This window comes from Littorina saxatilis, linkage group LG10 (genome assembly GCF_037325665.1).
Source record: "Littorina saxatilis isolate snail1 linkage group LG10, US_GU_Lsax_2.0, whole genome shotgun sequence".
Classification (NCBI taxonomy): Eukaryota; Metazoa; Mollusca; class Gastropoda; order Littorinimorpha; family Littorinidae; genus Littorina; species Littorina saxatilis.
In genome coordinates this window covers 5,450,174-5,465,173 of record NC_090254.1, presented here as the reverse complement: position 1 = coordinate 5,465,173, position 15,000 = coordinate 5,450,174, and the positions used below count along the sequence as shown (strand labels likewise).

Sequence of the window (15,000 nt, the reverse complement as noted above, 5' to 3'; positions counted from 1 at the left end):
CATCGGAAAGAAAGTCTTGGGGGCAGTAGGGGGAGGACGAGAGGCGGTTGTGATGCCTTCACAATTATTATTATTTGACGATGTAATGGCTGGTTAACTTGAAATACACAATGGAGAACATTGGGAAGGGAGGGGGGGGGGGGGCAAAAAAGGAGAGTGGTTCTTAAAATACAGGAAAAGAAGGGTGAAGGTGGTGTGGCCCTATCCTTTGTCGATCAACTTTTTGGCATTATGGCAGAACAACAGGATGAGACTGGATGACAAGGAGACGCGAAAATAAGAAACCAAAAAGAGGGGGGGGGGGGAGGGGGGAGGGGGGAGGGTGTGTGTGGTGGTGGAAGGGAGTGGGGGGGGGGGCGGTAGAGAGAGAAAGAGAGAGAAAGGCTGACCTTGACATGCAGATTAAGTCAAACGATAGAACAAAACGTGAGAGAGGCCGACCTACGGCTTAAGTCAAACGATATAACAAAACGTGAAAGAGCCCGACCTAGATAAAGTCAAATGATAGAACAAAACGTGAGAGAGGCCGACCTAGACATGCAGATTAAGTCAAATTATAGAACAAAACGTGAAAGAGCCCGACCTAGATAAAGTCAAATGACAGAACAAAACGTGAGAGAGGCCGACCTATACATGCAGATTAAGTCAACCGATAGAACAAAACATGAGAGAGCTATCTAGAGAGAGGCCGACCTTGTCATGCAGATTCAGTCCAACAAGAGCACACAAAGTCTTAGACACAAGGTTTCGTCTAGCATGCACGTGCTTAACGTATGACTGTTACCTGCATTCCTCTGTGAGCTCTGTATAGTTGTTTTTCTCACGATGCATAATTATGCAAAGAATGTTAAGCCCGCTTTAAGAACAGGAGCAAAAAAAGCGACATACATCCAAACTGAGGCGCATAATACATATGAGAGAGGGCGACCTTGTCATGCAGATTGAGTCAAAAAAGAGTACACAAAGTAAACGGAACTGAAGTAGGGGTGGACTAAGGGAGGGAGGGAGGGAGAGAGAGAGAGAGAGAGAGAGAGAGAGAGAGAGAGAGAGAGAGAGAGGGAGAGAGAGAGAGAGAGAGAGAGAGAGAGAGAGCGAGGGAGAGAGAGAGAGAGAGAGAGAGCGTTTATTTATGTGTGCAATAGAAGTGAACAACTGCGTATCTTAGTGTGTGTGTGTGTGTGTGTGTGTGTGAGGGGTGTGTGTGTGTGTGTGTGTGTGTGTGTGTGTGTGTGTGTGTGTGTGTGTGTGTGTGTGTGTGTGTGTGCGTGTGTGTGTGCCAGTGTATGTGTGTGTGTTTTCTCATGATGCATAATTATGCCAAAAGGTCTTTAATAACAGGAGCAAAAAGCAGGGTCCCCACTGGTTTTTAGAAACAAAATTCCATGACTTTTCCATGACTTTCCATGAGCCTCAATAACATTTTCCATGACTAGATCCACAGGTCGCCATTTCCGAACACGCAAACTTTTTACGTCTAATGTCACTGCCAGTTTTGACACTGGCTTGCTTTGCACTGAATTTGAGTCAGTTTCTACGCAGTGTCTCTTCGACAAGCAAGTCAAGCATTTGCTAAGCAGTCAGATTATCGGTAATGTTTGCTGGTCCTGTCATTTCACTAAACTGGACCAGCCACTGTTTGTATCCATCTGCACTTTCGTAAATTCCGTTTTGTAACCGTCACTGTGACTTGACGAACTGTCATTTTTTTTCACCGCGATACACAGTTCATTGCGAAGATCTTCCTTGGTAATTCGTTCCAATTCCGCATACTTTTTGTTGTCAAGAAACAACTCGAAAGAAAGTTTCAAACTCATCATCCTCCATCTCGCTTGTCGAAGCGCTAAAGTACTTTATCGATGCAAAAACAAAAGCAGAAAACTTCAACGAAACCGACTCAAGTGCAGCGCAGACGATACGACGAGATAACGGAAGGAAGTGAGCCTCGCTTTGGCTCAAGTGCCGTTAAAAATACCGTTATTCTCGTATGCAAATACGAACGAGAAGTTGGTCATACGAACAAGCCTTGTGCTGGCGACGCAAATCGCTGCTGGCTGTCAAAAGGGGGGGTAATGGCTGGGCAACGAAAATATATAGCCGCTGGCGTGCTAAAGGTTACTTTTTTGTTTCTTTCTTATCTTTGTTAAATTCCATGACTTTCCATGACTTGAATTGAAATTCCATGACTTTCAAGGCCTGGAAAATTAAAAATCAAATTCCATGACTTTCCAGGTTTTCCATGACCTGTACGAACCCTGAAAAAGAGAGACGGATATCCAAACAGAAGCGCATACAGATGACAGAACATTAGAGAGTCTGACCTTGACATACAGATGACAGAACATTAGAGAGGCTGACCTTGACATGCAGATGACAGAACATTAGAGAGTCTGACCTTGACATACAGATGACAGAACATTAGAGAGGCTGACCTTGACATGCAGATGACAGAACATTAGAGAGTCTGAGCTTGACATGCAGATGACAGAACATTAGAGAGGCTGACCTTGACATACAGATGACAGAACATTAGAGAGGCTGACCTTGACATACAGATGACAGAACATTAGAGAGGCTGACCTTGACATACAGATGACAGAACATTAGAGAGGCTGACCTTGATATACAGATGACAGAACATTAGAGAGGCTGACCTTGACATGCAGATTAAGTCAAACAAGAATACACACAGTCTGCGACACAAGTTTTCGTCTCGCATGCACGTGGTAAACGTATTTCCTGTTACCTGCATTCCTCTGTGAGCCCCGTAGAGTTGACAGGGGCATAGGCCAGGGTGAAGTTGGTGTAACCAGACAGTGACCACTCGAACTGATACTGATACAGCAACCGCGGTAAAAACTCAGAGGTGAAAGCAATCAGAAAAGCCTGCAACGAACAAAAAACGACATGTCTGTCTAAAAAGTTCTGAAAAGTAAGACCACTCAACGATATGTTGTTTAAACATTGCAATGAATATTGAAAGTCCTTCAGGCACACAAGGTTAAACCTATTAAGGACTAGCCTGAGGAATATGATAGAAATATGTTAACAAGTCGCGTAAAGCGAAAATACAATATTTAGTCAAGTAGTTGTCGAACTCACAGAATGAAACTGAACGCAACGCAACGCAACGCAGCAAGACCGTATACTCGTAGCATCGTCACTCCACCGCCCGTGGCAAAGGCAGTGCCCGTGGAATTGACAAGAAGAGCGGGGTATTCGTTGCGCTGAGAAGGATAGCACGCTTTTCTGTACCTCTCTTCGTTTTAACTTTCTGAGCGTGTTTTTAATCCAAACATATTATATCTATATGTTTTTGGAATCAGGAACCAACAAGGAATAAGATGAAAGTGTTTTTAAATTGATTTCGAAAAAAAAAATTTGATAATAATTTTTATATATTTAATTTTCAGAGCTTGTTTTTAATCCGAATATAACATATTTATATGTTTTTGGAATCAGCAAATGATGGAAAATAAGAAAAACGTAAATTTGGATCGTTTTATAATTTTTTTTTTTTTTTTACAATTTTCAGATTTTTAATGACCAAAGTCATTAATTAATTTTTAAGCCACCAAGCTGAAATGCAATACCGAAGTCCGGGCTTCGTCGAAGATTACTTGACCAAAATTTCAACCAATTTGGTTGAAAAATGAGGGCGTGACAGTGCCGCCTCAACTTTCACGAAAAGCCGGATATGACGTCATCAAAGACATTTATCAAAAAAATGAAAAAAATGTTCGGGGATTTCATACCCAGGAACTCTCATGTCAAATTTCATAAAGATCGGTCCAGTAGTTTAGTCTGAATCGCTCTACACACACACACACACACACACACAGACACACAGACACACGCACATACACCACGACCCTCGTTTCGATTCCCCCTCGATGTTAAAATATTTAGTCAAAACTTGACTAAATATAAAAATTACAGCAGCCGTGGTAAAACCTCAGAGGTAAAACGATCAGAAAACCTGCAACGCACAAAAGGACATGCCGGTCTAAAAAGGTTTTGAAAGTAAGACCACACAACGATATTGTGTTCAAACATTCAGCAGCCGTGGTAAAACTTCAGAGGTGAAAGCGATCGGGAAAGCCTGCAACGCAAAAGAAGACATGTCTGTCTAAAAAGCTGTGAAAGAAAGACTACACAATGATATGTTTTTCTCTCAACATCAGTTTCAGAAAAAAAGACTGCAACCAAAACAGAAGAAGGCATGTCTGCAATACAAAACGTGTTAAAAGCAAGGTTCAACAGCCGTATTTTTCAGAAGAGTTTTGAAAAGTCTGCAGTAAGTGGAGAGAAGAAGAATGTTCAAAATGTCAAGGAAAGTGCCGAGACTCGTCGGCTATATATTTATCTTAACAGCTTTATCTTTGTTGATCTTTGCTGTCCCATAGACCATTTATCCTGGACCGCCAACTAGCTCTCTCTCCGCTCTTTCTCTCTATTACGAGGTAGCGGCCTCTCGCATTTAGGAACCTACGCTTACAAGCCTTTCAGAAATCAGGGGGACGTGATATCCGGTGTCGATTGTAAACATGGACGAAGTTGCCGAGGTAAGTTCTGAAAATGCTAAAAAAACTCAGCAAAAGTGCATATGGAACATGTTTTTCGATGAATTTTGTTAAGGTTAGTTTGGAGTTTTGGAAAATTCAGTTGATTGTCACCTCCCATTGTCACAAATAACTGGAGCGTGCTTTCTTTTCACTGTCTTCGAATCGCTGGCCTTTCAAACCGGACGCGAGGCGCCCCTGAAAGTCGAGAGTCGTAACCTCGAAGGGTCACGTGACGAGTTGGCGGTCCAGGCTATTTGGTCTATGGTTGTCCTTATGTACTGTCAACGCATTTGCATACTTTAAACAGGCAAAATTAACCCTAACCAAATAAACCTGACGTCAGTTCCTGAAAAACTGCTCTTGGGGAGATTTGCATGGTTTAATTTGGCTTACAAACGGGACGACCGTACTGTAAACCAATTTGTCAAAGTCTGCCAACAAACAGCATTGTTATCAAGGCAAGGCAAAGAATGTATTCAAGAAACCCCATGGGGGTACATACAAAGAACAGAAAAAACAAGAACAAGAAAGAAATGCAAACTGTTTCAACACATTCGGATGAAAAAAATAAAAATAAAATAAAAATTTCATAGTTCTAAAATAGAAATTCACGGGATATGACTTCATGCATTTATACATTTTATTGCGGAAACAAAACAACAATTAACTGACTATATCATTTCAAAATATCAACACCAATTAAGAATTCTTTTACAATGCATTTTATCAAGTGAATTAAATCGCACTCACGTTGCTAATGACAGCAAGTTGCGCCAGAGCGTCGAGAATGACGAACCAGACGCCAATGTCCTGAGCCCTCTCCGCCACAGGTCGCCGCGTTTCGCAGACAAACTTGTGTGCATCCAACCGTATCTCCACCCAGTTGTTCAGCAGAGCGAAAAGAGGCGCCAGAGGGAACGCGGCCACAAAGATAGTGATGAAACCGAACTGCAGGACTGTAAAATAGGAGTGGATGACATCAACTTACGTGTGAATTACGCGAAAGATAGAACACTTGTAGGACCATGCAGCTTCACCTCTCTCTCTCTCTCTCTCTCTCTCTCTCTCTCTCTCTCTCTCTGTCTCTCTCTCTCTGTCTCTCTCTCTCTCTCTTCCTCTCTCTCTTCCTCTCTCTCTCTCTCTTCCTCTCTCTCTCTCTCTCTCTCTCTCTCTCTCTCTCTCTCTCTCTCTCTCTCTCTCTCTCTCTCGCTCTCTGTCTCTCTGCGTGTGCCAAAGTACGCCTGAATGTTTTTATGCACATCCTACTTTTGTAACTGTCAATAAAGCACAAATCACAAGTCATTAACAATAAAATAAATGACACCCAAGAAAAAACACCCAGCACTGTAGGTCTATGAGTCGGATAAACATTAACAGTAAATATATGTGACTAAAATGCTTGAACTATGCAACCCGTGCGCTTTATTCGATGTATAATTTGCTTATTGAGAACGGCTGAGGACACAGCTCAGAACTCCAGACCTTACGAACAGACTATCATAATGCTTCAGATGACACGGAAATGATAGATTCATACACTAAAAGTAATCACCAGTTTGTTCGCGAAAAGTCACTACAACTGAGTTGAAATGATAGATTCATACACTTAAAGCGATAACCAGTTTGTTCGCGAAAAGTCACTGTAACCAATATGAAATGAAAAAGTCACTTTAATCGAGTGGAAATGAGAAAGGTCACTATAACCAAGTTGAACAGAAATATTCATACACTAAAAGCGATCACCAGTTTTTTTGTGTAAAGTCATAATAACCAAGTTGAAATGATAAAAGTCACTATAACCAAGTTGAAATGATAAAAGTCACTATAACCAAGTTGAAATGATAAAAGTCACTATAACCAAGTTGAAATGATAAAAGTCACCATAAAACCAAGTTGAACAGATCGATTCATACACTTTAAGCGATCACCAGTTTGTTTGCAGAAATTCACTATAACCGAATTCATTATAATCGCCGTTTTTTACTGTACACCTACCCATCTCCAAGTACTCCTGAAAGAGCCCCTCGTTCTCTATGAGCTCGTAGTCCTCCTCCCAGCGAGTCCTCGTCACGTTCTTCACCAGGCGCACCTTAAAGCGGTGCCAGAACCCCTTCAGCTTGGGCACGATGATCTCCTGGGCGTTGTTGATCACCTGCAAGCACCCAACAGTGACGGGATGACAAACAACAACATCGACACCAACACCACCACCAACAACAACAACAACAAAACAAAAACAGAAGCAGCAGTAGCTAGCACCACCTGTATGATGGCGATGATGATAATGTAATGAGGAAGAGCCTAGGAGGAGGCGGAGGAGGAGGAGGAGGAGGAGGAAGACGATGACGATGATGATGATGATGATGATGATGATGATGACGACGACGACTGCACTAGCCAAACAACAACGATCTCTTATCTTTCTTTTATGTCTTCTCCCCCTCCTGTTTCTGCTCGTAAAATCAGGAAATTTCAACTTATAAGAGCATGCAATGATTGCGATCATAACAACCGACACCACAAACAGTAATGTTGAACTTTAGCGTTGTAAATTCACAGCTCACAATCCAGTGGCACTTAAGCCTTCCGTTTTGCAGAACCTGCTCTTGTACGCATAACAAGTCATGTTTAGATACCTTTGAAGTGACGGAATGAAATGAACAGATGCCTTTTGTTGACATGGGTTTTTAGAAAGAAAACATCGGAACAGCCGCCATTTGGAAGGCAGGCAACTCCCCAGGCAACTCTGTCAATATTACTATGCATTTTATCGTCATTTTCGTCGATCAAATGAACAAATTAAATAATTCTTCTTAAGTTTGGAGCTCAATCCGTCAATCAATTTCACGATAAATATTCTTTGGTTTGATTAAAGGGACCCGTATAAAAATTAAGCCCAAAATACCACTGGATTGTGAGCTATGAATTTACTACACTAAAGTTCCTCAGATCTTGCATTCTTTATTAGACATCCCTACCTGTTTGCCGATCATGATGACACCCAGCTGCTGTGCCAGTTCGATCAGGCATCCGCCATTGTTGCACTCTTCTGAGCGGAGTCCAAAAAATCGATTGTAATGTCCAGGGTAACCCACGAACCTGAGAACATTGATAATGCGAGACAGTTCAAAGAATAATGAAAACACGTGCCCACAACATCAGCACCATTTCCCGTTTGTCAAAAGAAAAAAATGTCGCTGATGGTCATACGCACACACACACACGCACACACACGCATGCATGCACGCACGCACGCACACGAGCACACACGCATGCATGAACACACAGAGAGAGAGAGAGAGAGAGAGAGAGAGAGAGAGAGAGAGAGAGAGAGAGAGAGAGAGAGAGAGAGAGAGAGAGAGACGGACAGACATACAGAAGCAGAGACAGACAAAGAGATACCCACCTTCCTTTGAAGAAAGCTATATAAATGATTGAAGAGTAGAAGTTGACGAACTGGAAAATGAATACTTTGAACGTCAGCTGGTCTTCAAACTCCGTCTGTGTCCGATGCATCTCTGCGGAAGAAAAATATGTTTAATTACAATGTGTAAAACTAGAAGCTGAGTAAACAAAGCATTTTACGCGTGTATCACTTCAAATTACAATAAAACAAAACCCACCATCAAAGCCAACTCTTGTACCTGTTGCTCTTTTTGATAAGGGGCTCCGCTCAGATAATTATGTAACTTCAGCAGGACCGACGACGCACTGCAGCTTATCCCAGCCCGCTACACGTTGCATGAAAGGAAAACAGGCCAAGTACTCGTCATAATCCCTATCGCGGCATAAATAATAGGCCGTGCGTCGTCTGTGCCGCTGAAACTGCGCAGGTATATTCTGCCCTTAAGAAACATGAAAAGCACAGAGTAGGCTAAAGCGCACGTGTTACATTTTGCCTTTGCCATTAAAAACGCGACAAACGATCGACGGAGGTTTTTATGTTACTGGTTATAGCAAGCACCTGTGGTTTAGACTTCGTCAAAAACAAAACAAAAACTGCACGGAAAACTCATGCAAGAAGACACATAAAACACGTGGCGTTTCATTGAGTACAAAATTGAAACGAAACAGCTGGAGTTATGAATGGGTTATAGTGTCGAGAACTGCACGTGTTTTTCATTATCGGTACTTACAGCTTCAAATCAACACAAGTTGTGGCCGAAGCAACCGACAGTGGTATTGACAGTAATACAGGTCACGGGTTTTGAGTGAATGAAACGTTTTACTGAATTAAACGCCACGTGTTATACGCGTCTTCTGACATGAGTTTTCCGTGCACTTTTTTGTTTTTGACGATGTCTAAACCACAGGTGCTTGCTATAACAAGTAACATAAAAACCGCCGTAGATCGTTTGTCGCGTTTTTAATGGCAAAGGCTATATTTCAAGCATTTTAGTCTCGCATACACACGGACAAAAAACCCAGCACAACATTCTCGATGTATCTCTCCTTACCCCATTGTGTGAGTCGCAGCGCCAGTTTCTCATAGACCCTGCCCAGCGCCATAATGAGCAGGAGGTTGACCATGGCAGCGGACATGGAAGCAATGATGGAGGCCTTGGACCGCAGGTCTTTGTTCTCGAACAGGATCATGGAGATCACCACCCGGTACATGATCACAGCCACGATGAAGATCAACACCAGAATGATCTGAAGATCAACACCACAATGATCTGAAGATCAACACCCGGTACATGATCACAGCAACGATGAAGATCAACACCAGAATGATCTGAAGATCAACACCACAATGATCTGAAGATCAACACCCGGTACATGATCACAGCCACGATGAAGATCAACACCAGAATGATCTGAAGATCAACACCACAATGATCTGAAGATCAACACCACAATGATCTGAAGATCAACACCCGGTACATGATCACAGCCACGATGAAGATCAACACCACAATGATCTGAAGATCAACACCAGAATGATCTGAAGATCAACACCCGGTACATGATCACAGCCACGATGAAGATCAACACCAGAATGATCTGAAGATCAACATCACAATGATCTGAAGATCAACACCCGGTACATGATCACAGCAACGATGAAGATCAACACCAGAATGATCTGAAGATCAACACCACAATGATCTGAAGATCAACACCCGGTACATGATCACAGCCACGATGAAGATCAACACCACAATGATCTGAAGATCACAAAGTGATTATTGCAAAGTGTACTGATTTATATATATATCTCACTCACCCCCCCCCCCTCCACTACGATGAAGATCAACACCACAATGATCTGAAGATCACAAAGTGATTATTGCAAAGTGTACTGATTTATATATATATCTCACCCCCCCCCTCCACCACGATGAGGTTCAGCACTAGAATTATCTGAAGATCACAAAGTGATTATTGCAAAGTGTACTGATTTGTATATATCTCACCCGCCCCCCTCCACCACGATGAGGTTCAGCACTAGAATTATCTGAAGATCACAAAGGGATTACTGTAGTGTATTGATTTGTATATATAGCTCACCCCCCCCCCTCCACCACGATGAGGTTCAGCACTAGAATTATCTGAAGATCACAAAGGGATTACTGTAGTGTACTGATTTGTATATGGCCAAGAATCTGTCATGGCGTCGAAAGAAGGAAAGAGCCCGCTTGAATTATTTGGCAGGCTCCTGCTTCTAATAAACTTTTTTTGCAAAGAACATTTTTGTGTTGGATGAAAGAGGATGAATGGACGAACGTTTTGGTATAACATGGTGGCAAATTTATGCCGTAAGCAATGAATAACGGACTTGTGATTCCAACCTTACCTAGTCATTCTGGAGAAAAAAGCGTTACGTGATTTTGGGTGCTTTCAGTTTTGTAAGAACTGTACTCCGAACACGTGCGCGACCGGTAAATCCTTCATACAAACCAGACAGGAAATGAATGCAGTGTTTAATGAGACCAAAAATGAGCTCGACGGAGCTGCCAACTTCGTTCATTTCGCTTGGAAAAGTGATGCGAGATGTACGTTATTATCCTTGTGTAAATTCGGTATCGGTCAGTCAAACGGTCGTACAGTCCGCGGTAAATGTAAGATGGCCGCCAAAGATCGATTTCGAGGTTCACACAGTCTACTAAGTCTAAAATAATATTTAAAAAATTGCTTGCAATGCATGCTTTGTCTGTGATTCGTGAAAATCGACACGATTTGTTGATTTTGTGTAAAGAAAAATTACTTATAACCAAAATAAAACGTTCTCGTTTTGCCGAGATGTTGTGACAAGCGTGACCTAACTAGTCTCCCTTGGTCATTTGCATATGATCTATCAATGACAACAGGACTTTCACACCTACGTGCGAGATGGACGAGCCCAGCCCCACGGGTAAAGTGTGCATGGTCGTCATCCAAATAGTAACGTACATCACTTTTGAGAATGAAACTGCTATAAATCGAGTGATTTCTTACGAAACATGATAAAAACAATGTTTGAAAGGAAAAAGTATTCGTACCTGAATGATTCAGTCGAAAATCGAATGTTGTTAAAAAAAATTTTTGGGGGGGTGGTGGTTTTGTGTAGGTGTTAGTGGTGCTTGGTTACCCATAGGTCTGTGACATTCTTAGTTTATATGATCAAAGCTCATTGGCAATTGCAAATATTCTTAGGGAGGTAGGTTAGTCATGCTATCTAATTTTTACATTTAGTCAAGTTTTGACTAAATGTTTTAACATAGAGGGGGAATCGAAAAGAGGGTCGTGGTGTATGTGTGTGTGTGTGTATGTGTGTGTGTGTGTGTGTGCGTGTGTGTGCGTGTGTGTGTGTGTGTGTGTGTGTGTGCGTGCGTGCGTGTAGAGCGATTCAGACCAAACTACTGGACCGATCTTTATGACATTTTACATGAGAGTTCCTTGGATTGATATCCCCGATTTTGTTTTTCGTTTTTTCGATAAATGTCTTTGATGACGTCATATCCGGCTTTTCGTGAAAGTTGAGGCGGCACTGTCACGCTCTCATTTTTCAACCAAATTGGTTGAAATTTTGGTCAAGTAGTCTTCGACGAAGCCCGGACTTCGGTATTGCATTTCAGCGTGGTGGCTTAAAAATTAATTAATGACTTTGGTCATTAAAAATCTGAAAATTGTAAAAAAAAATAAAAAAATTATAAAACGATCCAAATTTACGTTTATCTTATTCTCCATCATTTTCTGATTCCAAAAACATATAAATATGTTATATTTGGATTAAAAACAAGCTCTAAAAATTAAAAATATAAAAATTATTATCAAAATTAAATTTTCGAAATCAATTTAAAAACACTTTCATCTTATTCCTTGTCGGTTCCTGATTCCAAAAACATATAGATATGATATGTTTCGATTAAAACACGCTCAGAAAGTTTAAACGAAGAGAGGTATAGAAAAGCGTGCTATCTTTCTCAGCGCAACTACTAAACCGCTCTTCTTGTCAAATTCACTGCCTTTGCCACGAGCATGAGCGGTGGACTGACGATGCTACGAGTATACGGTCTTGCTGAAAAATTGCATTGCGTTCAGTTTCATTCTGTAAGTTCGACAGCTACTTGACTAAATGTTGTATTTTTGCAATACGCGACTTGTTATTATTTATTATTATTATCATGAGAGCTTATATAGCGCGAACCACAATTAACCGTTGCTCTCCGCGCTTTACATATTAATTTCTGCCGTTTGAAATTGAATTTTTTTTACAGACAAACAGACATTTTTTACGCACAATATATAACGCATTCACATCGGCCAGTAAACCTCAAGCCATTACGGCGAATATTTACTTTTCGCGGCCTATTATTCCAAGTCAAACGGGTATTTGGTGGACATTTTTTATCTATGCCTATACAATTTTGCCAGGAAAGACCCTTTTGTCAATCATGGGATCTTTAACGTGCACACCCCAATGTAGTGTACACGAAGGGACCTCGGTTTTTCGTCTCATCCGAAAGACTAGCACTTGAACCCACCACCTAGGTTAGGAAAGGGGGGAGAAAATTGCTAACGCCCTGACCCAGGTTCGAACTCGCAACCTCTCGCTTCCGAGCGCAAGTGCGTTACCACTCGACCACCCAGTCCATTTCAGGCTGTTTTGTTTTCCTCAGGCAAAATATAATTAAAACTAATGAAAAAAATGTGTTTCAATTTGCATCCGGCAGTTAGGGTTAATTATCTTGCGTTTGGGGATGTGACTTTTTTTTTTAGATGGGATATTATATTTGGTTTGGGGTTGTGGCTCCATTTTATCTGTGGGCAGGTATTTAAGTGTATAAAAGACATTACAATTCCAGGCAGGTGTTTCGTTACAATGGAACTTGGAAGAAAAGTGTTGTTCGGCAGTACAGTAAAACCTGTCTCTAAAGGACACCCGTGGGGTATGGTAATGGTGTCCCTATTAGACAGGTGTCCTTTCTTCACAGGTGGAGGGGCTGGGGCAATATTGTACAAAGAACACGTAAAATGTACAAGACACTTTTTGTCAATTCTGGAGTATGTATTTATTTTTCAACACAAAACACAAGGTAAAAACTTAAATAAAATTAATTCAATAAAATAAACTTAAATAAAATTACCAGATCATTGTACAAGGCACAGATTGAGGGCGGTGACAGGACTAGAGAGAGAGAGAGAGAGAGAGAGAGAGAGAGAGAGAGAGAGAGAGAGAGAGAGAGAGAGAGAGAGAGAGAGAGAGAGAGACTGACTGACTATTAGGGTTTAACGTCCTCTTAGTCCAACTGGTTTATATTGGGACAGGTATTGGTAATACGCTGAAGATATGGTGTGATACTTTGATTCGAACAAGCCCGCTGTCCTTCGACACACCAGCATTGGGTTTGTCTCGTTGAAATGTTGATGCTTGCATATGTTTTTTTCAGTGTGTGTGTGTGCATGCGTGCGTACGTGTGTGTGTGTGTGTGTGTGTGTGTGTGTGTGTGTGTGTGTGTGTGTGTGTGTGTGTGTGTGTGTGTGTAACTAAGAAAAGGGACAGGAATGACTGATGCACAGACACTTTGTTGGGATTTCCTGGTTTTGTCATTAACATCCTCATCCTAAGCGCGTAAGCCACGATGCTAGCTCAAAAAGCCTAACGTCATGCTATTATCACTCACTGCTCTTACAAACGAACACACACAAACCTATGAATAAAGTAGATCTTACGGGATTTAACGTTTTTTTAACTGCCAAAATTTTACTTTTTATTCTTGTTGAAATTCACAACATTTCATAAAGATCGGTGAAAAATTAGAAAATAACGGTTTATAACTGACAAAAGCTTGGTTTTCTTCTGAAAAGTACGTATTGAAACTCAGTTATGGACAACGGACCTACTCACAAAATTTCATAAAGATTGGTGAAAAAACGGGATTTAAAGGTTTTTTAACTGCCAAAAATCAACTTTTTATTCTTGTTGAAATTCAGTTAGGGACAACCAACCTAACCACAACATTTCATAAAGATCGGTGAAAAATTAGAAAATAACGGTTTATAAAGTTTTTTTTAACTGCCAATAATTAACTTTTTCTTCTTGAAAAGTTTGTATTGGAGATCAGTTAGGGACAATGGATCACTGTGCCAATGTTGGTGTAAATCCGACGATTAGGGACCAAGAAACAAGGAGCAGAGTGTTTTTTGGCGGTTAAACTGTCATTTTAACAGTTTAATGATTTGGTGAAATTTCTTCCACCACAATACTATACAATGTTTTATCTACCCATTATTGCAAGAACCCCAAGATCACATTTTTTGGAAAAATCGCTTTCACCCATGCTAGAACCTCCCCTTAAGTGCTCAAGACACTATACTGACCCCCCCCAGGTGGCCCATACCAATAAAAACAGTTTTATTCTGCTAAAAACCACATCTCCTTTCTTACCCACAACAACATTAATAAGATAAAGCAAGTCTAAAAAATGGTGTTTGTGTAACACTTTTTGGACACACTGACAGATTCCTGAAAACACTGGATTTAACGTTTTTTTAACTGCCAAAATTTTACTTTTTATTCTTGTTGAAATTCACAACATTTCATAAAGATCGGTGAAAAATTAGAAAATAACGGTTTATAACTGACAAAAGCTTGTTTTTCTTCTGAAAAGTACGTATTGAAACTCAGTTATGGACAACGGACCTACTCACAAAATTTCATAGAGTTTGGTGAAAAAACGGGATTTAACGGTTTTTTAACTGCCAAAAATCAACTTTTTATTCTTGTTGAAATTCAGTTAGGGACAACCAACCTAACCACAACATTTCATAAAGATCGGTGAAAAATTAGAAAATAACGGTTTATAACGGGTTTTTAACTGCCCCAGGTGGCCCATACCAATAAAAACAGTTTTATTCTGCTAAAAACCACATCTCCTTTCTTACCCACAACAACATTAATAAGATAAAGCAAGTCTAAAAAATGGTGTTTGTGTAACACTTTTTGGACACACTG

At 40.9% G+C, this 15,000-nt stretch overlaps 1 protein-coding gene across 1 annotated transcript in view; it reads right to left on the bottom strand.

Annotated features, from left to right (window-relative positions):
* Positions 1 to 15,000, bottom strand: part of LOC138978027 (anoctamin-7-like) — a 46,385-nt gene that overhangs the window by 5,550 nt on the left and 25,835 nt on the right. The window contains exons 11-16 of the mRNA XM_070350646.1: positions 9,020 to 9,215; positions 7,969 to 8,080; positions 7,541 to 7,661; positions 6,558 to 6,714; positions 5,313 to 5,518; positions 2,744 to 2,883 (exon numbers count right to left, since the gene is read on the bottom strand). Coding sequence (XP_070206747.1) covers positions 2,744 to 2,883; positions 5,313 to 5,518; positions 6,558 to 6,714; positions 7,541 to 7,661; positions 7,969 to 8,080; positions 9,020 to 9,215 — 932 coding nt within the window. The remainder of the gene's footprint in view (positions 1 to 2,743; positions 2,884 to 5,312; positions 5,519 to 6,557; positions 6,715 to 7,540; positions 7,662 to 7,968; positions 8,081 to 9,019; positions 9,216 to 15,000) is intronic.